This window comes from Mustela putorius, unplaced genomic scaffold (genome assembly GCF_011764305.1).
Source record: "Mustela putorius furo isolate JIRA1106 unplaced genomic scaffold, ASM1176430v1.1 tig00003858_pilon_pilon_pilon, whole genome shotgun sequence".
Lineage (NCBI taxonomy): Eukaryota > Metazoa > Chordata > Mammalia > Carnivora > Mustelidae > Mustela > Mustela putorius.
Genome location: NW_025422010.1, coordinates 53,352,007 through 53,378,327, shown reverse-complemented (window position 1 = coordinate 53,378,327; position 26,321 = coordinate 53,352,007). Strand labels below are relative to the sequence as shown.

At 38.8% G+C, this 26,321-nt stretch overlaps 1 protein-coding gene across 1 annotated transcript in view; it reads right to left on the bottom strand.

Moving 5' to 3' along the window:
- The window catches only part of PHLPP1 (PH domain and leucine rich repeat protein phosphatase 1), a 205,786-nt gene that overhangs the window by 88,403 nt on the left and 91,062 nt on the right, over positions 1 to 26,321 (bottom strand). Inside the window, exons 2-3 of the mRNA XM_045065697.1 lie at positions 14,264 to 14,460; positions 7,262 to 7,387 (exon numbers count right to left, since the gene is read on the bottom strand). Of these exons, the coding sequence (XP_044921632.1) occupies positions 7,262 to 7,387; positions 14,264 to 14,460 (323 nt within the window). The remainder of the gene's footprint in view (positions 1 to 7,261; positions 7,388 to 14,263; positions 14,461 to 26,321) is intronic.

Sequence of the window (26,321 nt, the reverse complement as noted above, 5' to 3'; positions counted from 1 at the left end):
AGTTATCATATTTGATAACTTATAATTGAATTTCCCCCAGGAAATGACATGGACCTAGCAGGAAACAATCTAGACAGGTCAGTACTTTTTAAACTTTAGTTAGCTTCTATTTTTTTTATTTCTCATGCCGCTCAGACATCTGTGATATGACTATATTTTCACATTTTACACAGCTGTACCTTTGTACCTACTTTATACCTCTCCTTGAAATGCCCTTCCCTTCTTGTCTTTGTACTGAACTCCTATCCATCCTTCAGAACTCAATTTGCCCATTACCCCCTTGAAGTCTTCGTGTACCCAAACAGCTCATATACTGAATTTCCAAATTTTTCTCACATCTTCACTACAGAGTTGGTACAAGAACAAATTCCTTGAGATGGGGTGATATATTATAAGCTAAAACCCTTGTCACACAGTTTCACTTAAGCTTCTACCACAGATCTGCTGGACTGTCCTTGGTCAAATGGTCCTTAATTCTCTATCTAAAGAATAGGTATAAAATGTGAAGTGAAAGTTTCTAAAAAACAAACAAATGAACACCAATAAAAACAAAAAAACAAACCAAAAAAAGCCTGAATTTCTTAGCAGAAATGTGTTGAGAGCAAAGCCTCTTACCATCATAAACTCAGCATAAACAACTACAGCACAATCCCTAAAAGACAGGTTTCAAATCATGCTGACAAAAAGCAGCATACTCCCTAATCTACACTTCAAATTAAGAGGCAAATAATGTGTAAAAGATGACTACCTAATCTCACAGGGTTCCTTGCAGCTCTAAGGACACAAATCTTCCTGTTGGAAACCTTAATCCTATTACATTAGAATGACTGGACTCAAGTAGTTAGGGAAGTATTCCTGGAGTGAAATCCTGGAGTGAAAAAAACACTATTTTTAAGCACATGAAAGCAAAAGTTCATTTGAGATTCACCATATACTTTATTCTTATTTAAAGGGGTGATATTTACTCATTACTTCATGTGATCTTTAATTCAGCATGAAATGTGGCCCTGACTTGCCTACACTATTTGTATTAGGAGGGAACCCAATATATCGAGGCAACCAAAAAGTTCACTGCAGTGACAAAAACAAAACAAAACAAAAAACAAGAGGCTTTGAATAAATATTATACTACAGTTAATACTGGAAGAAAGACAGGAGAGAGAGTCCCTGTGGTAGCCACAGCCCCTGGAAAATGCCAGCAGGTCAGCCCCTGATCAACACGGAGGGAGACGCGTACACAAGCTATGCTGCCCGATGGGGTGTGAGTTAGTCAGGAAGGGCCATATAACATACACGCATAACACAAGTGCTCACGGTCGATAATTACAGAAGGTGGGTCACAGGTACGCAGCTGCTACTACACTATTATGTCCGCTTCTAAACATCTGACATTTTCCATAATAAAAAGTTAGAGACATATTCATGCACAACACCCAATCCATGATCCGAATCCCCACTTTTTAAGTCTTCTCTGAAATAAAGAAACAGACTGTAAACTGGGACAATACAGTGCTGTGGAAGTAACTAAGGTTTATAAAAAATCAAGTATGCTCAGGCTATAGACTCGCATAAAGATTATCTGCGAAAAGAATTCACAGGATGAATCAACATGTCCAAAACTAATGCCTTCCAAAAAGTGGGCCACAAAGATAGACGTCAAGGTCAACGTTTCTATAATGTCACCCGTGTGTTTGGTGGGAGTTCTTCCGCAGCTCCCCTTCCTCTCTCCAAGCCCAGCCCAGCCTTCCACCAAGCCCAGCCTTCCTCCCACTGCTCAGAAAACATACTGAAGACGTGCTGAGCCAACAGAGCCCTTTTTTACACTGCATACAAGGGGGTGTTTACCGAATTTTTAAAGCATGTCATGCGTTAATATTTTGGGGATGACTTTACAATCAATATCGTAATCCTCCCAAAGGAGCTGTTTTCTTCACAGTAACTACCGCTAACGCCCACCCAAAACAAAAACTCCAAAGAAGTGCCTTGGGTATTACTTTTGCAAGCAATAGTAAGTGCTAGGATTAAATTTTAAAAATAATAAGTATATAAAGGCCTATCGTGGTAGAACATATCTAATATAAATTCTTATAAATTTATAAACTTTATAAATTTTCCCCAAATCAAATGAAACAAATTAGAAGATTAACACTTCTCTTTTCGCTAAGTCCAGAAGCATAAACTGAAAATAAAGGATTTCCCTTTTAAATTAATTATCTAATTCCTTTTAATTTAAAAATCATTGGAATTGGTTCTCTTTGTCCTCCTACCCAGAATGAGGTGGGGATGGTCATTAAAAATCAGAAACTCAGATATTTCTTTCTGTTGTTTTTCTTTCAGATTCTTATCAAAATGAATCTCATTTGAACATTAAGATGTACGACAGATGAATGGATAAAGAAGATATGGGGTATATGTACAATGGAATACTACTCAGCCATCAAACAAAAATGAAATCTTGCCATTTGCAATGTGGATGGAACTGGAGGATATTACTGCTAAGCAAAATAAATCAATCAGAGAAAGACAATTATCAAATGATCTCACTCCCGTGTGAATTTAAGAAACAAAACAGAAGGTCATAGGAAAAAGAGGGGAAAATAATACAAGACAAAATCAGAGAGAGACACAAACCATAAGAGACTCTTAATTTTAGGAAACAAACTGAGGGTGGGGGACAGAGTAACAGGGTGATGGACACTAAGGAGGGCACGTGATGTGATGAGCACTGGGTGTTACAGAAGACTGATGAATCAGTCTGTACCTCTGAAACTAACAACACATTATATGTTAATAATTTGAACTTAAATTTTAAAAAAGATTAAAAGATAATCAATAAAGAGAAAAAAATAAACATTAGGATGTACAGACAATCCATTCTATGCTGCGTTTCTCAGTAAGAAAAAGAAAGTCTCCACATAACCTTGAACGACTAAACTGCATAACTTCCTGATGCTTGCAGACATGAGGAAGAACAGAGGCGGTGGCAACAGAAGCTGGAAGTACAGTAGCTCGTAAAAGTCAGTTCTGGCCACTCCAAATTCCCCACAAGCACATACTCCCCGACGGACAGAGCTTTTCAGCATCCTCTCGCCAGTAGCCCCAACCTGCTCTCCCAGGATGCTGGATTAAAGAAAAAGATCAGATCACAGGACCACCCTTAATAGATGAAGTTTAAAGAAGAGCATGGCTGTTTTATATGGGATCCATATCCAAATAGGGAGCTCTCACCCTGATTTCTTACAGAATATCTAAGCTCTACAACCAGCACCTTATAACTCATTTCTCCTTTAATTCACTAACCATAACAACTTCTAAAAACCTTTGAAATGTGTATCTGGTGTTTAAGAATGGAGAAAGGAAAGGCAGTGTACCTAAAATATACATTTAGCAAGATGTTCTGCCCTCTGTCCCTGACCCCTGACTTTTCAGGAAGAAATCTTTCTCCCCAGTGTCTGCCATCCCAAGTTCTGTTACCCCAAAAGGCTGCTATGGCTGTTAAGAACAGCAAAAAGTCCTTTGTTCTGATAAACCAAGCATATGTGTGTCTTTATCTGCTTAAAATAAATATAAAAACAGGTAGTTCTTTAAAAAGATTGTCTGGCCAATTGGTGATAACAGCAGGAATGATGGCCATGAAACTGTTTCATGTATTTATTTATTCATTCTCATACACACAACCTAGATGTACCAGGATAAGTCTACCATGCACATATTTGACATAAGCCCTAAGAGGTAAGGACTATTCCTATTCCCTTTACCAAATGAAAAGGCCTAAACTTTAGAAGCTTCGACAGTGTCAGGGCCAGTGAATGGCAGAATCTACATCGGCCTTAGTTTGAAACCCAAACTCCTCACTCCCACACTATTTGGCTTCTGCAAACATTCAGAGCCTTACTGAAGGGAAAGGAAGTTCAGATTCTAATTTGAATTCATTCTTACTAATACCAGCCAACTACTAGTTAACTACTTAATAATACTAGTAATTTAAGGTAATTAGCTTACATTCCCTCCTGGAAGCACCCACCCACCCTTGTGTGAAACGCAAGCTGCAGCCTCACTGTGTCCGTGTACACTTGTGAATGATCTTCTGCTTGCGGCCGCATGACACATCCGTCCCTCTCTAACAGCCGTACGACCATCAGTGAAGAGGAAACAGACACCACCAGTCGTCCACCCCGTCACCATCACCTTCTCGGTCACAGTTCTCCTCCTAGCCTCCGCCTTCTCCTCCTGAGAGGCCTGGCCCTGAGTCTGTTCATGGTTTGGATGATCAGAGAGAGAGAGAGCACCTCGTTCCAGACACACTCTCCTATTAGACCCTGGAGATGGTCTATCGCCCAACCGGCAACAGTGAAGACTACTAACCAAGCTAACACGTGACCTTTACGATCACCAACCACAACTCAGAAATCAACAATTTCCACACCCCATTAAAGAGACATTTCATAATCCACTCTTCTGCCTCACCTCTTTGCTGTCTCTCTAGAAACAAACTCTTTGAAGTTAAAAAACTGTGTTTGGCCATTGTTTTAAAGGTGCCAATATAAAAAGTCCAATTAGTGCTATGGTTTCTGACTGAGGCTACCATTTACCTCCTCATTCAAAGCAGAACCTAGAAGCCATTTTTTATTCTAACCTTTTCCTCATGCTTGGTATGTAACTATCATTAATCCTGTCACTCAATCTTCAAAACATATCCCAAAACACACCTATCCACTTTTTTCGGTTTCTTCTCTCATCTCTTGCCTAAAAGCCACAAGAGCCTCCCGCCAGCCAAACCCCGCCTCCCTCCCTCCGCATCCTCCACAACAGCGATGTCAGATGCCGCAACTTTCCGGAAGACAGCTCTTTTAATGGCTTGCCATCGTGTCAAGAATAGGATCCAGACTCTTTACCCTGGTCCGTAACGTAAGACCCCTGCCTTCCCTGACTGCACATCCCTTGGTCCAGTCTCAGCCCTCTCCCACTCTCTTCTCTGCTGGAGAATTCCTCCCATGACATCTTCAAAAAACTCCCATAACATCTTCAAATACTTCTTTCCTTAAAGTTCCAGTTTTAACGTCCCCTCCTCAGAAAGAATTATTCCTCCTCCATTATTCTCTGCCATAATAACTTGTATTACAGCACTGTGATTATTTGATGTTTTCTTTGTGCGTTTACTTATTTATCATTTGTTTTCCCCCAAAGTAAGTGCTTCCAAGAGAGGGTAATTAGACTTATTCTCTTCTATATTCCAGGACATAGAACACACAAGTGACATACAGTAGGTGCTTAATAAATGCTTGCTAGCTTTAGAACAGTGACTTATCAATTGTGTGGATGTTTAATATAAAAGACTATTAAACTTAATACCTATTAATCTTTTTTTATTATTGTTTCAATCAAAACAATGTGTCATTGGTAAGCTCAATAATTTACATATATTTATTTAGATCTTTATCCATGTTTTAAGAATTTATACCTCTGACCTGTTCCAAAAAGAATGCAAAACAGGTCACTATGACACTGCATTTGATTTAAAAGATCAAAACATCTCCATATTGGACATTCTACAAAATACCTGACCAATACTCTTCAAAACTGTCAAGGTCATTAAAAAAACATAGGAAGACTGAAAAACTCTCACAGACCAGAGGAGACAAAGGAAACATGACAGTCAAATGCAATGCGGTACCCTGGATTAAACCCTGGAAATGGAAAAAGACATTAATGGAAAAACTAGTAAAATCCAAGTAAATCTTGGAGTTTGATAGTTCAGAGTAATGTGTTAATATTGGTTTCTTAGCTTTGGCAAATCTATCATGGTAATGGAAGATGCTTGGGAAACTGGGTGGGGCTATGTGGAAACTCCCTGTACTATCTTTACAACTTTTTTGTAAACAGAAAATTATTCCAAAATAAAAAGTTTATTTTAAAAAATCAACATCTTCATATAGAAAGAAATTTAATGCACTCTGACCACATTTTGGCATTTTATTCTGAATAAAGCAGAGTGTAGGCTGTTGACTTAGTGCCTTAAACCCATGCAAACACTTAAATATAAAAGCACAGTATTCTTTAATACTTGTCTCCTCACATTTGCAACCACAAAAGTAATTTTAAAACGACTAGACAGATGTACTTACTGCCTCTAATACCACATTAACTCTACAAGGACGTCTGCAGAAGAAATGTCATCTTTCCCATTTTCTCTAGCAGGGTGCTGCCCTTTCACTTGCCTACCAGGGTAGAAGAATCCTCTGAGTCCTATTAATTCAAATTCTGCCCATTGCTGCTTCTCTGAAAGGAGGGGAAACTAATGTTTTTAAGTGTATGGCATCATCAGAGGACACAGTTTTTACCTGATAATTCAAGCGTGGCCAGTATTTCAGAATGTCTTTCTAGATGTTATTCTTGAATTTTCTATTAACTGTTTTACAAAGTTATGTCCTATTCATTCACTTGATAAATAATTACATCATCATACAGCAGTCTGAATCATACTGAACTTGGATAGCAAATTCAAAAATATGAAAGCAAATTCCAAAGTAATGGTTCTACACCCAAGAGAGGTTTCATAATTTCATAAACACACCCAAAACCAAGGCACCAAATACTATAATCCACCCATTTTACACACAGTTCTATAAATGTGGTGTAAAACCATCTTCACACAAAGTACCTGAAATACCAACACTTATTTATCTTATTCATCGTGTTACTCTAGCTTCCATCTCTCTCTCTCTCACACACACACACACACAAGTATACTGTTTCATTGCTCATGGTAATCTAATTAGGGGACTATAAAATGGTCAAAATAATAAAGATGTGAAAAGAAAGTAAGCCATCTGAAAGGCAGAAGCTGAACAGGTGAAAAGGAGATGGCACAGAATAAACCACTTATATGAAAAAAATAGAGGAAGAGGGGAAATTTGTAGTAATTCTTTGGGTATTTTGTGGTTTTACAGTTGTTCTACCCTGGGTCAGTCCCTTAAATATTCTTAGCTGATGTCCCTTACCTCTAACATTAAGACAGTAATGCTAATCTACTCACTGATCTGTTTTCTTTCCCCTTAGGATAAACAAAACCTAACAAATGAAACATTTCGGACATTTTTCATTGGCTACTCTTCAGCCAAAATGAGCTTTGACAGAACTAAGAAGTGCAAACTACTAGCAGTATCTAAAAAAAGTATAATACTACATTCTGGAATTGGGTAAAACAGAGAGAAACTGTAGCCAGCTAAAAGCTGAACAATGTTCTCAGGTAAGCACTTACCTTGGAAACTTGTCGAAGCCACCTTAAATACTCTGTGAATGTATCAAAACAAATGTAGTAAGTCTGGCTTTGGGGTCCAGAGGAGCTAAATGCTAAACAGTGCTGGTGCTTTTTCACTTCTTCTACCTATAAAATCAAACAGAGACAAAAAGAGTCAGGAAAACAGACCATGTACATAGTTCATGAACCATACCTTGGGCCACTGAGCCTGAAGAGATTTGCAGCTTTCCCTACACACGTTCCTCTTAACACTTAAAATGTGTTAAGATCCTGAGTCTGACTAACCAATCTGAATTACGAGGAAATAGAAAATGGGGAGTTTTATCTTTAGATTTCCCCACAAGAACGAAATTCTCTTCTTCCTGTTTAAATTGGAACAGACTCCCTTCCTATCTTTCTCTATCGTCACAACAGGGTGCTAAGGTTCTTTCTTCCTTTGGGCGGAGCTGTACTTAATATTTTACTTAAGGATTTTTATTCCAGATAAGTTTTCTACTTTAAGGAACTTTTCTATTACTCTGAATTATAATCTTTCGGAAAAAGACTTCAAGCATGTTAAGTTTTTAAAAATTTAACATGAAATTGAGATTAACATGAAATAAAACCCTACCAAGAGTCCTAATTAGCCCTTCAAGTTCTAATAAGGCAGTCATACAGTCAAATCAAATTTCCACTCCCAGTAAATTCCTCCTAAGGAGGAAAAGTCTAGATAATAATGTAACATGACACCACACAAGCTCCTATGCTTCACTTACAAAAATGATCACTGGTCACAAGGGAAGTATAAACAATTTTCAAAAAGATGAGTATCGCAGACTATGCTCTAGGACCAAAATGCAATTAGAAGTTAGATGTCAATAATTTAAAACCCAAGTATACTTAGAAAACCAGTAACATACTTCTAAATAAGTTAAAAAAAATTTAGATATTCTTAGAACTAAACCATTAAGAAAGTACTACATATCAAAATTTATGGAATGCAATGAAAGCAATACATAGGGGAAATATTATAATTTTAAATACTCATATTAGAAAAGAAGGCAGAAAATTGTTTTCATTGATATGTGTATCAAGAACCTGGGGATGGGGGTGGCTCGGTGATGGACACTGGAGAGGGTATGTGCTATGGTGAGCTCTAGAACTGTGTAAGACTAATGAATCACAGACCTGTACCCCTGAAACAAATAATACGTTATATGTTAATTTAAAAAAAAAAAAAAAGAGGAAGAAGAAGAAAAGAGAGAGAGAAAAAAAAAAAAAAAAAGAGCCTAGGGGGGAAAATACCATACCAAAAACTGAATAAACTCCAAGTAGAATAAAGGTGATAATAAAAAGCAGAAATTAGTGAAATGGAAACCAAATATACAACAGAGAACATGAACATTAATAAAATACTGGTTCTTTGAAAGGGCTAACAAAATCAAAGGTTGACTGATATAGGTCAATGAAATCATAACAAAGATAATGATACAAACATCATTAATAATGTAAGAGAGACAAGACTACAGATTAAGCAGAGATTTAAAAGAACATTTTAAGCAATTTTGTGCCAAAATCTTAGGAAAATATATTTTACTAACACTAACTCACACACACAAAAAAACTAGAAGGCCTACATAGTCCTATAACCATTAAAGAAACTGAGTATTAAATTTTTTTTCTCAAGAAATATCACACCCATATGGTTTTATAGATGAATTCTACCAAAATTCCATGAAACAGATCTTTCCAAACTTGTGCAAACTCATCCACCAAACAAAAAAAATGAAGAAAAATACCGCAACATATTTTATAACCAAGAACAGATCATCAGAGCAGTAATAGAAAGGAAAATTTGAGGCCAGTCTCAGTTACGAACACTTATCTTGAACAAAATGTTGCATCAGGATTCAGAAATACTGGGGAAAAAAAATACAGACATGTAGAATCCAGAAATACAAAAAGAAAACAACAAAAAAAATACATACATCAAGGGGCGCCTGGGTGGCTCAGTTGGTTAAGTAGCTGCCTTAAGCTCAGGTCATGATCTCAGGGTCCTGGGATTGAGCCCCAGGTCATGTTCCCTGCTCAGTGGGCAGTCTGCTTCTCCCTCTGCCTCCCCTCCCCCGCCCCTGGCTTGTGCTCTCTCAAATAAATGATAAAATCTTTTGACTCTTAATCTTAGGAAACAAATTGAGGGTTGCTGGAGGGGAGCAGAGTGGAGAGGTTGGGGTAACTGGGTGATGGACACTGGAAAGGGTGTGTGTTGTAATGAGTACTGGGTATTATATAAGATTGATGAATCACAGACCCATACCCCTGAAAAAAAATAATACATTATATGTTAATTAACTGAATTGAAAAAATTTTTTTAAACTATCAAGAACAAACTATAAAGAGCAAACTGGATTTACCTCAGGAAAGGCAAGATAGTTTAACATTATTGGAACTATAAAATCTTTAATCACATTAACAGGTTAAAGAAGAAAACCATATGATCATCCCACAGCTGCAGAAAAAGCATTTGGTAACATTCACCACTGATTTATCATTCATAATAAAAACTCCTAGCAAACTAAGAACACAACAACTTTGTCTTAGCTGACAAAGGGTATCTATCAAACATCTAAGGCAAACTTCAGTGTTAAATGATGATATACCACTCTTTTTAAGATCTCTGAGAAGACAAATATCTACTACTTCTATTCAATACTATACTAGAGTTCTGGCCATTACAGTAAGACAAAAAACGTACTAAAGGAGGAGGAAAATTGTCATTATTTAAATATTACACGATTAGCTACATAGTAAACTCTAAACAATCTACAGATATATTAGAATAAATAAGAAAATTTAGCAAGGTGGCTAGATATAAAATCAATACTCAAAAGACAACTGCATTTCTATTCACGAAAGAGGAAATACAATTTTTTAAAAATACCATTTAAACTAATCAATATTAACAGAAATCAGGCCAGTGGTTCCTAGAGGATGGGGGAAAGTGAGAAGGAAAGCATGGGAGGAAAGGGGTACAAAAGAGCACAAGGAAACTTCTGAGGGTGTATCATTTTCTTCACTGTGGCAATGGCTTAATGAGTGTATTTAGCTATCTGTACTGTTATCAAATTACTATAAAAAAAAAGCAGTTTACTGTATGTCAATTGTACCTCAATAAAATTTGGTGAAGATGTAGAGAAACAGGAACACTTGTACACTGATGTGAGTGTAAAATGGTGCATCAACTTTGGAAAACAATTTAATATAATCTTGGAGCATGTGTATATGCCCTACATGTACATGTAACTGCATTCCTAAGTCCACATGTAAGAGCAGCATTTCTCAATGAGGTTATTTATCACAGGGTTTCGAATTAAACAGCTCACTGTACATGGTGCAGCACTAATACACTTTGTGACATTTTATTCTGAGCCCCTTCCCCATAAATGCCAATAGTTTCCCTTTGCACCAAATATATTAATATTAACCAAACACCATCTACTTTCCACATTTTCCAGACCCTCTGCAATTAAGGTGAAGTCATGTGACTAGTTCTGGCCAATGAGCCATGAGCAGAAGTGACATTCTTCCCCTGCCCAAGCACAAAAAGAAGGTTGCATGTTCCAAATGCTTTAAGAAAGCAGAGCCTCCATCAGGCTGGGTCCCTGGACAGTTATGAGAAAAAAGAAATCTCCACTAATCCACAGTGGGCACTTAGGGGAATGAGAAAAAAGCCGTTATGTTAAGTCACTGACATCTGGGGAGGGATTTGTTATTATAGAATAACTTAGCAAATTTGTTGGCTGTTCAATAATTTCACAATCAAAACACTTGCAAATGTCCCTTTTGGGCACAGTAACTCTAGTTAAGAACTACTGCCCTAGAAAATCTACTTGCATACCAGGAGGCATATCAATATAAGACTATTCAGCAGCATTATTTATAATAACAAAATACTAGAAGCAACCCAAATGTCCATCAGTAGGAAAATTATTTAAGAAATTATGAGAATTTAGAACATTTACCGAGGGAAACATTATACAGAAATGAAAACCACATACATCAAGCATCACAGAACCTTATTATGAAACAATACTGAGTGGAAAAATTCAATCACAGATAGAACAATACCATTTTTACTCAGCTCAAAAAGAAGCAAAACAGTTACATGATTAAACTTATTTCAAAAAAGAAAATGAGGAATATAAATTCTAGGACAATGGGTGGCTACCTCTGGGCTCTGGGGAGGCCACGGGACAGACGTAAAGAGAACACAGGTAGAAACACTGATACTGATACTGCCATGATTCGTAAACTGAGTAGCAGGCTAACGATTATTCAACTTATTATGTGTCATAAGTTAGCAAATATTAAGTAAAATATTAAAATATTATATCTAAAAATCTATGTTAACTTCTAAAGGACAAATTATATAACATAATACTTGTACAATGAATAGAAACTTCTCTGTTAAATAATTATTTCCCAATAATTAAATTTGAAGAGCGCTTCATTTAACTTCATAGTTGGAACTGGACATTTGAAAATGTAAAATAAATGATCACGCTCCAGTGGTGTGTCAGATTTTATTATAGCAATTACTACTGGGTTACAGTCAGTCTATCTCACACTTCATTTCTAGCTCTTCTTCATATATTTAAGAAACAAAAACAAAAACCTTCCATTTACTCTTAGTTTTTCCTTTAACAGAATGAAACAGCAGAATGAAAAGAGGAACAGATAAACATTAATGAAAACTCTGATGGCAAAGAGTGAGTTATTTTTCCTGAACTTGGTGAACAGGTTTTAAAAGACTGGTTTTTAACATGCTCAATTATTTTTAAAGGCATAGTGCAAAACATGTTTTACAAGGTCGGTCTGTGAGAAAAGGAAGCTGTTTCAATTTATTCAATGGTAGAAGTCTATCCAATAATAGGCCTGGGAAACAAGCCTCTAGCTCTGAATGAAAATGCTAATTATAACTCTGTTCTTCTGACCTTATCTGAACATTCCACTGCTTTCCTGTCTCTGCTTCTCTGAGCACAATAATCTTTCTGACCATCTCCTTCATATGTCAAGAGATTTTTCACCCTTCAAGTTTTACTGTAATTGCTAGCTCCTTCATCACAAAATTCCCTGATTCCCCACAAGAAAATGTAATCTCGCCTTCCACTCATCTCCTGCACTACTTTCCTGCCTCTCTCTTAGAACAGATATTGTGCCCATCCTTCATCTCTGGAGAGTAAATTATAAGCAATTCAAAGGCAGGAATGATGACTTACCCACCTTGGTATTTCTGGGACACCAAGCAAAGTGGCTTCCCCACAGAAATTATTTAATAAATAGTTGTATTAAATGTGCCTTAGCAAATGCCTAACATCATAGAGAAGAAAGAAACAGACTATTGACCTAACAGGGCACCAAACATTAAATATGTATTTTTAATGATGACCTGTGGGAGTAATAATGATGACTAACTTTTCAGAATTCAATCCAGAGGACAAAATCTTCAGTAATAAGATGCCACTAATTCTTCACTGTTCAGACAAAAGTTAAGTAATGGTTTCAAAATAGGTGACTGAAATAGATCTAAATATACCTGGCAGCCTTGCCAAAATCTTTTAAAAATGATCCAATATTAGTCTTTTTAGGTTTAGAATGCATAATAGCAGAGAGGTGGATGGGTAACTGACATGGGCTATTTACATATGGAAAGCTAATTTAAACTATGAATGAAGAATGAATTTGCTACAAAGTAGGTGACTAACGAAGCCATTTACCACTGCATATATCTGATTTTTACCTTATTCATTTCTAATCTCTGGAACCAGAAGATGAAACATTTGCCAACTTTAAAAAGTTCACTTGAACAAAATTTGTTGTTGTTGTTGTTGTTGTAACCCCTCTATTTATACCCTCCGTGTTCTGCCTTCTTTCCCAGGCCCATTCAGGAAGAAAAATGGTAAAGAAAATATTTGCTTGATTTGTCCCCAGTTTTCAAAAACCCTTTTCTTTATCCAAATTTGCCTTCCCATTTATTAAGAGACTTTCGTATCATTTAAAAATCAGGAAATACTAACATATAATTATGGTAATGATACTCCAACCAACACTTGGGTATTAATAAATTGATTTGGCAAAAAAAGAATGTTAAGATTTTCCCAAGCAATCTGGTTCTTTCTATTTTATAAATGTAGGAATAAAATAATTATCAGGCCCAAAGAAAAGCAGCTAGTCATGTGGGTAATATCTATCAGCTATATCACAACTTTTCTCTGAAACAAGTTAACATTTCAGATTCAAAAATTATGACTGGCTAAATTGACAAACTAAAAAATGTTAATTTGGGGGCACCTGGATGGCTCAGTCAGTTAAGCATCTGCCTTTGGCTCAGGTCATGATCTCAGTGTCCTGGGACAGACCCTTGCATTGTTGGGAATCCACACTCAGCAGGGAGTCTGTTTCTCCCTCTCCCTCTGCCCCTCCCACTATTCATGCTCTCTCTTCCTCTCTCCCAAAAAAAAAAAAAAAAAAAAAAAAAAAAAAAAAAAAAAAAAAAGTGCTAACTTCACTGGTCACTGCACAAAGAAAGATAGGTGTGCCGAAGCTGGATCAAAGATTCATGCAAGAGAGAGTCTAACCTTTGGTACACGTGCTTGAATGGTCCTAAACCCATGGACTTCAGGATCATTACACTATACCACACAGTACGTACTCAAGCTATCAACAGATGTCTACTCATAAAGAATAATTCATCACCTACAGCCTAAAACGTAATACTGAATTTTAGTTGCTCTGTTTTCCAGCCTGTCATGGACTAGCCAAGTGAGATCACCGGGGCCTCCTGCGGGCCAGCAGCACTGTCGTCAACGGCTCCACCACCCGACAATGATGTCCAAGGCAGAGCGTGGCAGGAACTGAAGTGGACCACAGATGAGTGAAAACCACGAACCCCGTGTTACAGAAATGGCTCAAAGTAAGCTCAACGACACTGCGACACCTGTTAGTATTTTGTTTTAAACTTACTTTTCCACCGATTAGTGGCAGAACATGCATCTTTCCGGTCAAGCTGTCTTTCACAGATGATACTATGAGGCAGGTCCCACACAGGATGACCTGGCGTCTGGTCCAGCGGTTCACTGGCAACTGCATTTTGCCTTTACGGACATTATACATTCCTGAGAGCTGGATCCGCTCAGAGCTACCAGAGCTGTGAGGTTTTCCTGAAACAAACACAAGCAAACATTTTAGTCCAAAGAACGGGGTGCTTTAAATTAATGAATTAGTTAATTCATTAATTTAAAGATTTTATTTATTTATTTGACAGAGAGAGACACAGCTAGAGAGGGAACACAGCAGAGGGAGTGGGAGAGGGAGAAGCAGCCCCCCATGGAGCAGAGAGCCCGATGTGGGGTTCGATCCCAGGACCCGGGGATTATGACCTGAGCCGAAGGCAGATGATGAACGACTGAGCCACTCAGGTGCCCCTAAATTTATTTATTTTTAAGATTTTATTTATTTATTTGACAGAGAAAGAAGGAGGGAGAGAGTAGCAGAGGGAGAGGGAGAAGCAGACTCCCCGCTGGGCAGAGAGCCCCACGCGGGACTCAATCCTAGAAGCCCAGGATCATGACCCGAGTCAAAAGCAGACACTTAACTGACTGAGCCTACCTAGGCACCCTAGAATTGGGCTTTTTTTCAACTCACTGGCATACCAGATAAACTACCGGGGCAACAGAGAATAATTCTTGGGCAACAGTCTAATTTACAATTGAGAGACTGAAATCCGCAATAATACAATTTATGGTTAAGAACTACCACATCGGGGCGCCTGGGTGGCTCAGTGGGTTAAGCCGCTGCCTTCAGCTCAGGTCATGATCTCAGGGTCCTGGGATCGAGTCCCGCATCGGGCTCTCTGCTCAGCAGGGAGCCTGCTTCCTCCTCTCTCTCTACCTGCTTCTCTGCCTGCTTGTAATCTCTCTCTGTCAAATAAATAAATAAAAATCTTTAAAAAAAAAAAAAAAGAACTACCACATCTACTCCACAGACACAGTTTAATTTTAGATGAAGAAATGTTTTTTCCATTTTAAGTCCTCTGTTATAACCCAAGTTTTATTTCCTTCTATATCCCTCACATTTTTTTTTACATTTAAAAAAGGGATGACTTCAAGATTTTATAAATGGCCAGAGTTAATTTAAGTACACTAAGAAGAAAATATTACAGACTAAGATAGGAAAATAACATTCAAGATCTAGCATTTAGTGAAACTTATCAGTTTTAATGAAATTAACTTCTGATGTTCTTCCTCCTACAGTTATGCAATACACTTTTACTATTAAGGAGGAGAAAAAAAAATAATTTTCCTAATAAGAAAATGCTCCTCTAGTCCTCAAAGATACACTGAACATCAATCTAGGAAGAATGGTATGTGGTCACGCATGTGACTCATGGAGGGAACACAGGGACAGTGAGAGAGGCACTGAGTGAGACTTGGAGACAAGGAGAGTGCCGAGAAAGACGTTAAGAGTCTTCGTTTCCAAGATGGAAATGAATCTGGCCGACTGACATTTAGACAAGTCCTATCAACTGGATGGGAGAACCACCGTGATTCCTTTATGACAGCGTTACAAACAAGGAACAACACAGTCCCAGTTGCAGACGCTGAATGCCTAATAGCAAAGAGTACTGAAACTCACACTCACAAATAAACTAATGAGAGACACGTGTCCTTGAAGAGGACCCAAGCCAGAAGGGTTGTATTTATTTGGAAATTTGTCTAGTTGCCAAAGGCTAACTGAAGAAACATATTCAAGGGACACTGTATTCTTAAGAATATTAAAACTTCACGTAAATACCAAGTAGTTTTGGTAGATGTCTAATACCTACTAGAAAAGGAAACAGGAAGAGCAGCGGCACCAAAAATAGATCTCAAAAGATCCAGAGTGTTGGAACCCTCCCAATACATACCTTTGGGCAGAAAGAACAAAACCAGCAGGTTTGAATTTCATTTCCTCTTTCTCCCAGTATATCAAATGTTTTATAAAACAGATTCTGCATATTACAGAATTTTGTTGGGACTGAGCCAGAATGAAGTGTAACAGCGGTTCAGCAACTTCAACTTAGTGCCCAGCAAACAATGAAACACTGCTAACACCCTCCTCAAGGGAGCTGAGAACGCCACGGCTTGTTCTGTCACCAGATGCTAATGTCCCACCAAGAGGCAGGAAGACCAGGAGACTTCAGATCACACAGGACTTGCCAAAGGCTGCCAGTGATGATGGTCAGACCACGGTCACTCGTCTGCCCTCTTCCATACAAGTTCATTTACCAAGAGAGAAAAATGCTCAGACTCCCAGTCCAAGAGCTCCTTTCTACATGATACTGTCCTTATAGGGAAGAAGGTAAGTGTAAGATTACCACTTCCGAAAACCCAATTTCCACAAATGTAAGAAACTAACATACACTAAGGAGGAATATAAATAGGCAGGAGCATGCCTGTGTGAACACACGCGTGCGTGCGCACACACACACTTACATACATACTAATGAATGCAAACAAGGAGACATTTTATTTAGCCACATCCAAGAGTGGCTTCCAGGACACCTGTTAACCTGCCACATTTATGTAGCTCTGTGGGTCACCACAGACTGAACAAAAAGCCAACAGAAGTACATAAAGATAGCCCTTCCATTCTCCCAGCACCACAAAAATCCGAGAGGAAGCCCCAGAACAAATCACCAGATAGAGTGGACTACACGTTCCAGAAGGGACAAATATACTGAAGAGTATGGAGACATGAACAGAGTCAGGCTTTTTATTCTTTCATTAGAAAAATTCCCAAAGGGCCTGAATAGTTCTGGAGCCTAATGGTAAGCTCAGTCTGTCCTTGGAAAGCCCTAAACATCCCAGTCTGAATCATCCCCCTCCTCATCTTGTTCTGAGTGATTCAATCTCCTTGTGGTCTGCTCCCCTTCCCCTCCAGGTGTCCCAGTAGACCCCTCCTCAGGACCTGCTGTGTACAAATAGGGCTCTGGAGAGTATGGAGATGAAAATGCACCGCATACCTGGGTAGCCACCAGATGCAGATTCCTCTGCCTCAAACTTCCTTATTTTATGATATAAGAATGAGTTTGATCTCTCCCTGCCATTCTCAAGCTTCTCAATTCAGAGGAATTCCAAGTGTTCTATGCCTTAATAAATACTGACAACACCAAGTAACCAATGACTACCAGTTCAAAGCTGGATCAGTTGTTAAGACTTTTATTTTAGAAATGTTAAGCTAATTTCCTACAGGTCTAAGGCACGTCTTACTCCATCCGAGGGGAAAGACAGCAAAAGCAAGTATGTCAAGCTGAGACAGAGACTGACCACAGCAAAGCGACTGAAGTCTCCTTCAGTCTTGTCTGTCAGCAGGGAATTTACTAAATAAATAATTAGAAGAGAAATATTTACTTATTTAGGGGAAACTACAGTCTGTTTTGCTACAATACTGTGATTCATTAATACCAACTAGCTCACATGATTGTAAATAGGGGAATGGTGTCACTTTAATATGTATATTTTATTGGTTCAGAAAGATTTAGTCTAGAATTAAAACTTTTAATAGCAAAGGAAAAAGTCCACAGCAAATACGCCATCTCAGTGCCCACAAGCCAGCATTTCTGTTACTATGCAGCTTAATATTCCTTTAAAACTAAAATTCAACTTCCAGCCACACTGAGATGCCCACGTGGCCATCTGGGTTATCTCCCGAGGCCCCATCGTTACTTTTGTTAGTATTCTGGTTATAAAGACGCACGCACTTATAGTCCTGCCCCCCTCCAACTGCATTTTCTCATAAACCCGTTTATTTTTATTTTACAATTTTGGAGAACATGAGAATTTTTAGGAATACATATAAAGTAGCAGTAACACCTGTTTTAACTATAATACCATTTAAACAACAAAGAAATAAGTACAAATTTGGTTGTTGCCAATCACGTGTCTTTGCTAAATATATAGCCGTGTCTATCATTGCAGAAGTTTAAAAATATGTCCACAAAATTCTTTTAAATTCTTTCCCTCAAAAGGCAGAGCCTAATTTGACTCCTATTGTGTGCGGCTCACGTCTAACAAACAGAATACCGGAGTGATGCAATTTCTGAAGGTCGTCGAGGGCAAAGAGCTTCCTCCTTGCTCTCTCTAGGATCACTCCTCTGGGGAAACCAGCCGCCATGTCAGGAGGACAAACTGCAGACCCTATGTAAGGCCAACAAGGTGAAGCACTGAAATTTCCTGCCAACAGCCGGCGAGCAACTGGGGTCTCTTTTCACCAGCCACGTGATGGAGCCATAGTGGAAGCAGATCCTACAGCGCCGGTCAGGCCCGGAGAACCTCTACCCCCAAGACATACTGATGCTCACCTCCTGATACCTGAGCCAGAAGCACCCAGCCCAGCCACTCCACTCCCCAACTCCTGATTCAGAGAAGGAGGAAATAATAAATGTATGGTGTTTTAAGCCATTAAGTTGCGGGGCAATAACTAACACAACTTTATGAAGTTGGCTTCACTTAGTTCTATTTACCTGAACATGGTATTACTTAAATAACCCCATTTCCCTAAAATCATCTACAAATTTACAGAACTTTATATAAACTAGTGAGGGTCTACCGTAACCAGAAATAGTTAAAACAAAAACAAAAACAAAAACAGAACAAACAAAAAAAAACAAGAATAAGAATAGTAAATTAAGCAGTGACAATTTCCAAAACTTTAGAGAATGAAATTATTCATGGTGATAGGGCACCAAAAACTAAGGAAGCCTGATCACTGCATATAAGTTGCTGGGAGAATTTACCATGTCCCCGGAGCTGAAAATGGTCAGGAATGAGTGAAAACAGTCAACCCTCAACCCCACCTCTCTACCTTAGAGCTTAGACTGATAAAACTCTAAAGCATGTTTCTTATTGCATATAAATCCTTAAATCCTTCTTGACTACCTTCAGTGACAGAAAGACTGAATTAAATTACTTGCCTACGGTCATTCCAAGAGCCGGCAGAAGGATTTAAACCACCCCAAAGCAAGGTCTAGAGACCTGGGCACTGAGCGGGCACCTGGGAATTCTGTCTCACAGCTGAGAGGCTAAACAAGCCCAGCAGGAGCTCCGAAGCAGATTTGGGACAAGCTGCTTCTCGCTAATGGAAATGACAACCAGCTGCTAAATAGATTTGGGGAGGGTTAATTAATGTATCAGATCAAAATATATAAAGTCAACTGCCCAGTAAATCTTGCTTCTTGCTGACAGCCACTCAGTCTGATTGGGTTTATTTAAATTACTGTAGACCCTTTTCCCTGAGAAATGTCATGCCTTGAACCTTTCCCTAATCTCTAAATTCTTGAATACCACTGGAACTTATAATTTCCCTTATAATATTAAATAAAATGGACCTGGAAAATGTGAGCTAGCCCTTCATATTCTTACAGATTCTGTAAACACAGGGCCAAAATAATTTTTTAAAAATCCACCAAAGCAAACTCTAATATAAATGATAATAAAATCAGCCAGGAACTTAAAAAATTTGAGAAGTCAGAGTAAGAAAGAGGATTACCCTGACTGTACACTGTATATAATATGTAAGAAACTATAATAAATTAAAATGATAAAAGGAAATGCTGAATGAAGACAAGTCACAGCAGAGGGCTTCTAACCAGCCTGCACCAAAATCGCCTGGAAGGCTTTCTCAAGGTCGAGTGCAGGGCTCCACTACCCAGAGTTTCGGATTCAATAATTCTGGGTGAGGCCTAGGGATTCTGCTGATGCTGCAGGTCTGAGGACCACCCGAGACCCACTGAGGTACAGCCCAAGGTTAACATCTTTTCAACCTGGTGATCATCAGCCTTTGGTTGCTAACCCTTAACCAAAGAAGCAACTGCACCAAGTTGGGGAAAGGATGAGAAAGGCAATTAGAAATGAACCAGAAGGGGCGCCTGGGTGTCTCAGTGGGTTAAAGCCTCTGCCTTCGGCTCAGGTCATGATCCCAGGGTCCTGGGATCGAGCCCCTCGTTGGGCTCTTTGCTTATCGGGGAGCCTTCTTCCTCCTCTCTCTGCCTGCCTCTTTGCCTACTTGTGATCTCTGTCTGTCAAATAAATAAATAAAATATTAAAAAAAAAAAAAAGAAATGAACCAGAAGATGAGGTTCTGCTTTTAGACTTGCCTGTCCCTCCTTCCTTCCCCTCTCGTCCTGACAAGGAACCTGATTTATCTCTCAGGCATGTTTAGATTTCCCTCCATCCCATCATCAAAATTACCCCTTAGTTGTCTGAACACCTAGTGCTCACGTCTCTTCTTGGGATGTATATTTAGAGAAGGTATTTTCTTCAAAGGTGGGTCTCTTGCATTCACAGAGACCATGACCCTTCACTGATTTATGAGTTCCCTCAGCTCAGTTTTAAGAGCGATCCATGGCTAGCTGGTGTGGCCTCCCCTTATTAACTTCACATTTGGCAAAGAAAATGCATTTGAGAAATTTCATCCAATCAACCTTCACCTGTCAGTCCAATGTCTTCGCCATCTGTTACTTCCAGAAATGGCAGTCTTGTCTTTCCGTGCATAACCAGACCATACTTTAAGAGCCTTTTCAACGCTCTCCTGCGTTTTTCTTTCTCATTGGATGAGCAATTTTTTCCTTGGCTAGAAAAAAATCACTGTAACAGTTTCGTTAACTTTTTACTGTCATTTCCATTACAGCGTATGGTAGACTTGTTCAGGTCCACAGGTCTGTCAGGCTTCTGCCACATTTAACAATCTTTTAAAATTACTTACAACTTCTATTTTCTGACTAAAAACCATCCCTTTGGTCGCCTAAGAAAAATTTTCATCACCTGCTTTCCTAGCTGGCTTTCTTTTTGTCATACTTCTCCACAAAGGATAATGTCATAAGGCAACAGCATTAAGGCATAAAACACCGTGAGTGAAGAGAAACAGCTGAACTTCTCAAAACAATGAAGCCAGGCAGCGGGTCTCATGGTATGTTTGATTCAAGTGTAGGCCTCACAGAAATTACAAATGACGATCTGTCATGAGGCTCAGGAGGCCTTGGGAGGACTAAATCTTAAATCTGAAAATGCCTAAGGTCCAAAATACCCATAAATGGCTCTCAAAAGGGTACAATATTCACTCCCTCCTTCGGATAAAACTTGGGACTTGTGTGGAAGGTTGGGGGAGCCAGGTGGTGGGTTATGGAGGGCACAGATTGCATGGAGCACTGGGTGTCGAGCATAAACAATGAATTCTGTTATGCTGAAAATAAATAAATAAATAAATAAAAATTGTGACTTGCGTCAGAGGTGAAGGATACTGCTGTGGGTGTGGAGATCAGGCTGACGAGGGCAGGCAGCACTACAGCTCCAACTGAGTCAGAAGCACCAAGGGATGCTTTTATTAAAAGGAGGCTTGCGAAGTTTCCATGAGATACACACACATTGATAAATAAATGCTAAAATAAAACTTCTAAAATCAAGAATCCACACCACTACTCCTCTCTCCTACTGATAAGAGAGACCTGGTACGTTTCAGTTTCCTTCGCTGTGAAAAACAGAATTTAGCCAAGATGACTTGGCAAGGTGACAAAGGACAATGTCCACACAATCCTATTAAGACACAAAGTGATTCAAAATGCTTTTCTACCTCCTCCCTGGGAGCTGGGGTCTGGGTTGATGCCCCACTTTATAACACATACCAATAATGTTTAAATTTTATAATATAAGCAGATTCTAAGAGCAAAACAATCTCCTAATTCCTCTCTACTGCATTCAAGAATACTTAACTACCTACCTTTTCCCCTACAACCCTACAAGGTTGATTAAAAACGTTAATCTAGATTCAGATGTTCTAAAACTGACCTTAGAAACTATCTTATACCAATGCAATGTTCTGAAACTCACCCATTCCAAACAGCTAACCATACCTCAACTTACCAGAATCACAAAAAAAAAAAAAAAAATACAAAAACCTCCCATAATTAGCCCATTTATATGATTACCTAGGTAACTATGGGAAACATGAAGAGCTTTATTTCAAACCTTCAAAGAATAAAACACAACATACAAGGTTCTCGAATTATTTTCTATTACTATTTTAAATACATCCTAATCCTCAAAAGTTTAGAAGGGTAGTAAAAAGACAATAAACATAATCTTGATTTCTTAGTAGCAGTATAAATGCTTTGATTTTTTTTCAATTTTTTAATTTGCAAATCATTTGCATACTTATAACATACACACCATCTTATATCCTGCTTTAGCCTCTTCAAATTGTATCATACAGACTTTTCAAAGTTGCTAGTCTTTGCATCTTAAAGACTTGCAAGATACTCCATAATCATGTGTTTACTCGTTTCATTATTAAGGATTATTTCCAAATTTTCATTGTATGAACTGCTAAATCCAGGTGCATGATGTTTTTTTTGTGACTCTCAATCTCCCTTTAATATAACCAGTTCTTTCTAGGCAGCAACTCTAAATCAGCAAAAATAAGCAAAACAAGCAAAATGAGCAAGAAGAAGCATGCTGCCACTACTGAATATTCTCCCCAAAGGAATGAGTGATCTTTGCAGACATCCTAAGAACACGTGAAAAGACAAAGCAAAACAAAACAGCACACTAAGTCATGTCATTAATAAAAATGAATCCACAGCCACCACTGATTTGGAAATTAGGAATCAAATTGAGGATACCAGCAGATGTGTTTGAACAAGATATGGGAAGTCTCTACTTTTTAAAGAATACATAAAAGAAAATAGACTATAAAAGCCAAAGAAAGAGGGAGAAAGAAAGTCTATAATTTTTCTGATGAAAACTTCTATACTTGTACATAGACAAACAGCATTCTGGTTTTATCCAGCACTCTACTGTTGGTCCTCTATGTTCCCACCGCGCCCCGCCCCCTCCGCCGAACTCAGCCCTAAGTCACTAACGGGTTATAACTATAAGGATCAGCAAAACACTTAGCAATGGATAAAAACACTTCCAAGCAACCAGAATGAAAAAAGAGCTGCAATTGACTGTCATGGATTTTACGGTGCTTGTTATCATGAAAGCATATACAATACATCTTTCAGATCTAAGGTACTGACTTAATTCCTCAGTGACCAAATCATTTATTCACAAGTCTTTTGATCTTCAGAGGGTTCTAGAACCCTAGAACTCCAGTCTTCCTGGGCCTTCAAGTTCCTCCAACCCCATCCTGTAGCTTGTAAATTCCAGAGCAGGCCAAATACACAATCTGCGAGTTGTGACTCTTTCCTATGTCCAAGTCCAAAACTAGCACAACATCTGGAACAGACTAAGTGCTCAACAAGTACCTGTTGCATCAGGGAACACACTCCTATGTTTAGGCCAAGCAACATAACCAGTTCTTAACATATACAGCTCGAGTTACAAAAATTATACAATCTATAACAACGTATTTGGGGGGGAAAGATAGGATAAAAGAAAAAATAGGTGGCTCAAAACAAACCTAGTTTCCAACAGTTTTTGGTTTCTACTACAAAAGATTTGCCTAGAATTATCAGCCACTATTTCGAACTTCTTTTCTAGAAACATTAAGGGAATTCTTTTAAGTAAAGGAAGGGGGGTATTATCAATGGACAACTTAAAGTCATTCAACTGAATTACAGTATGTATAGAGTCTGATAAAAATATAAACTAGAGAGCAAAATCCTTCTCCAAAACTTGATTACAAAATGTCATTATTCAAAGAAATACAGGGTAGTCTGGGATGACTTAGAACACACACTGGAAAACCTAAATCCCACACCCAAATTAATAAAATAAAAGCTTCATGGCTACAAAATATATTAAAATAATTTTAAAAATATGAATGCACCAAAACATGATTTTGAATACAGTGATGGCACATTTATATATGCTATTTTGGTAGAGCCTGGCTAGATGTTTAATAGTCCCATTTCAACTTCCCAGATGCACATAGTAACTGCATTTGCCATCCATCCACTCATGTGATTCTGCTGGAGTCTTGTAACTAGTCCTGGCCAAGAAAATGTGGGCAGAAATCTAGAAGCCCCTTGTGGATCTGCCTGTGCCGCTCATCCTCTTCCACAGGCTCCCCCCGCCACTGACCCGCTGAATGAAGACTGTCCAGAAGAACGCTCTGGAGGCTCAAGGGGACGGTGAGCCACCAGACGGAAGGAGCCTAGGTTCCTGAGTCACTTGGAATAGAGCTGCCTTACCAGAAACATCAGCGATGGACTTGATCGTGAGAAGAAAAGGAACCTGTGTTATGTTAAAAATGTAAGACTCATATGGTTGGTTGTTGCAGCAGCTAAAACTTCTCTAGCACAGTTATATTCAAGGCAAAATTTCACCCTAACTAGAACTGCAATGAAGTGCTATCTTATCACATGAGTGAACTTCTACAACTGGGAACACCAAAATCCCTAAGCACGGTGCCAAGTCCCCCATCCTTCCTATGACATGCAAGGGGGACAGGGCTGGCTGACTGGGCTACCTGTCACAAGGGAGAGGCAGAGGTCAGTGAAGCTGGCACACTTCGTACAGAGGCCATCCATCATGGCAGCCAGCTCTCCACAGTGTGACTCTGAGCAGCAGCTTGAACGGCAGGTACAGGGGCTCTGAAAGCAGCAACGACCCATCTTTATTGAAAATCGCTCCTGGAATCCTCAACTGTTTGTGTTAGTCATGGATCTCTATGCCTAAGTCTGCCACAACAAGCTACTACGAACTGGGTAGCCTAAAACAACAGACACAGCTGTGGAGCCTACAAGTCTGAAATCAGGTGTCCATGGAGCTGGCTCCTTCCGAGGGCTCTAAGGGAGAGGCTGTCTCAAGCCTCTCCCAACACTTCTGGCGGTCACAGGCAATCCTCTGACATTCTCTGCCTTGTGGCAACGCAATCTCAGTCTTTGCCTCCATCTTCCTATCGCCTTCTTTGTGTGTAGCTCTGTGTATCCTCTTCTCTTCTTGTAAGGACACAAGTCATTGGATTTAGGGCCAACTTTAATCCAGTATGACCTCATCCTAACTTACTATATCTGCAACACTGAAGTCACATTCTGAGGCTCTGCATGGACATGCATTTTGGGGAGGACACCTACTACGCTACTGATCTCCGACCTAATCAGGTCTAATTCTCTTTGGTTTTACAATTCTTTTTCAGAATTTGAGAATTAAATATTTATAAGACTACCTTTGTTTAGTACTGCCATAGTGTATTTACTACACAGTGCAGCAAGTATATTATTAAGTTTATAACAAAACTTACTTAATTAGGAAGTATCACCTAAGATCAAGCAATTCTTGTTAGCTGAGCTCTAAACGGATTGCTAGGTACAATATGGCATTTTGACCTTTAAATGGTAAAGGCCAATGCCCCAGCAGACAAAAGTATCATATCTCTAAGCACTGGATCTGGAAACCCAAATCATTAAAGATCCACAAAGCAGTCCACGACTTTTGTCCACAGTATTGCAATAGCTTGGCTGAAGACCAGTAACTGGGCCATCAGCGGACTGTGCCAGGGCCCGCACTTTACTTCCCTCTGCGTCAAACAAACTTCTTTCGAAGTTAAACAAATCTCATTGTTTATTTAACTGTCCTCAAGAGAAGCTCTTAGCACTAGAAGAAGACTTAAAAACCATGAAGATTAACCCTGCAGACAATCAAAGTCTTACATACTTTTTCAACAATTTTACATACTTTTGGTACCTACTAATGAGTCCGAATGACGCTAGCATCCATCAGTTAAATAAACCAACTGGATGGTGAACTAAAATGCCAACACATGTACAAACAACGTGCACATTAGTTATAAAACACTGAACAGAACAAACTTACTGGGCACACACTCATTTAACCAACACCCAGGGTAAAAAAAATATTCATCAGAAATCGGATGCCTAACATTCAATTATTTATGAGATGTGCTAAGAAATGCCAATAAAATTGTTAACCACTTAAACGTATTCAAGGATATCCACTATAAATCATTCTATCTTGGACTAGCAACCGTATCTATGTAAAAGGAGAAAAATCATTCTCAATTTCCCTCTCTCCCTCATTAT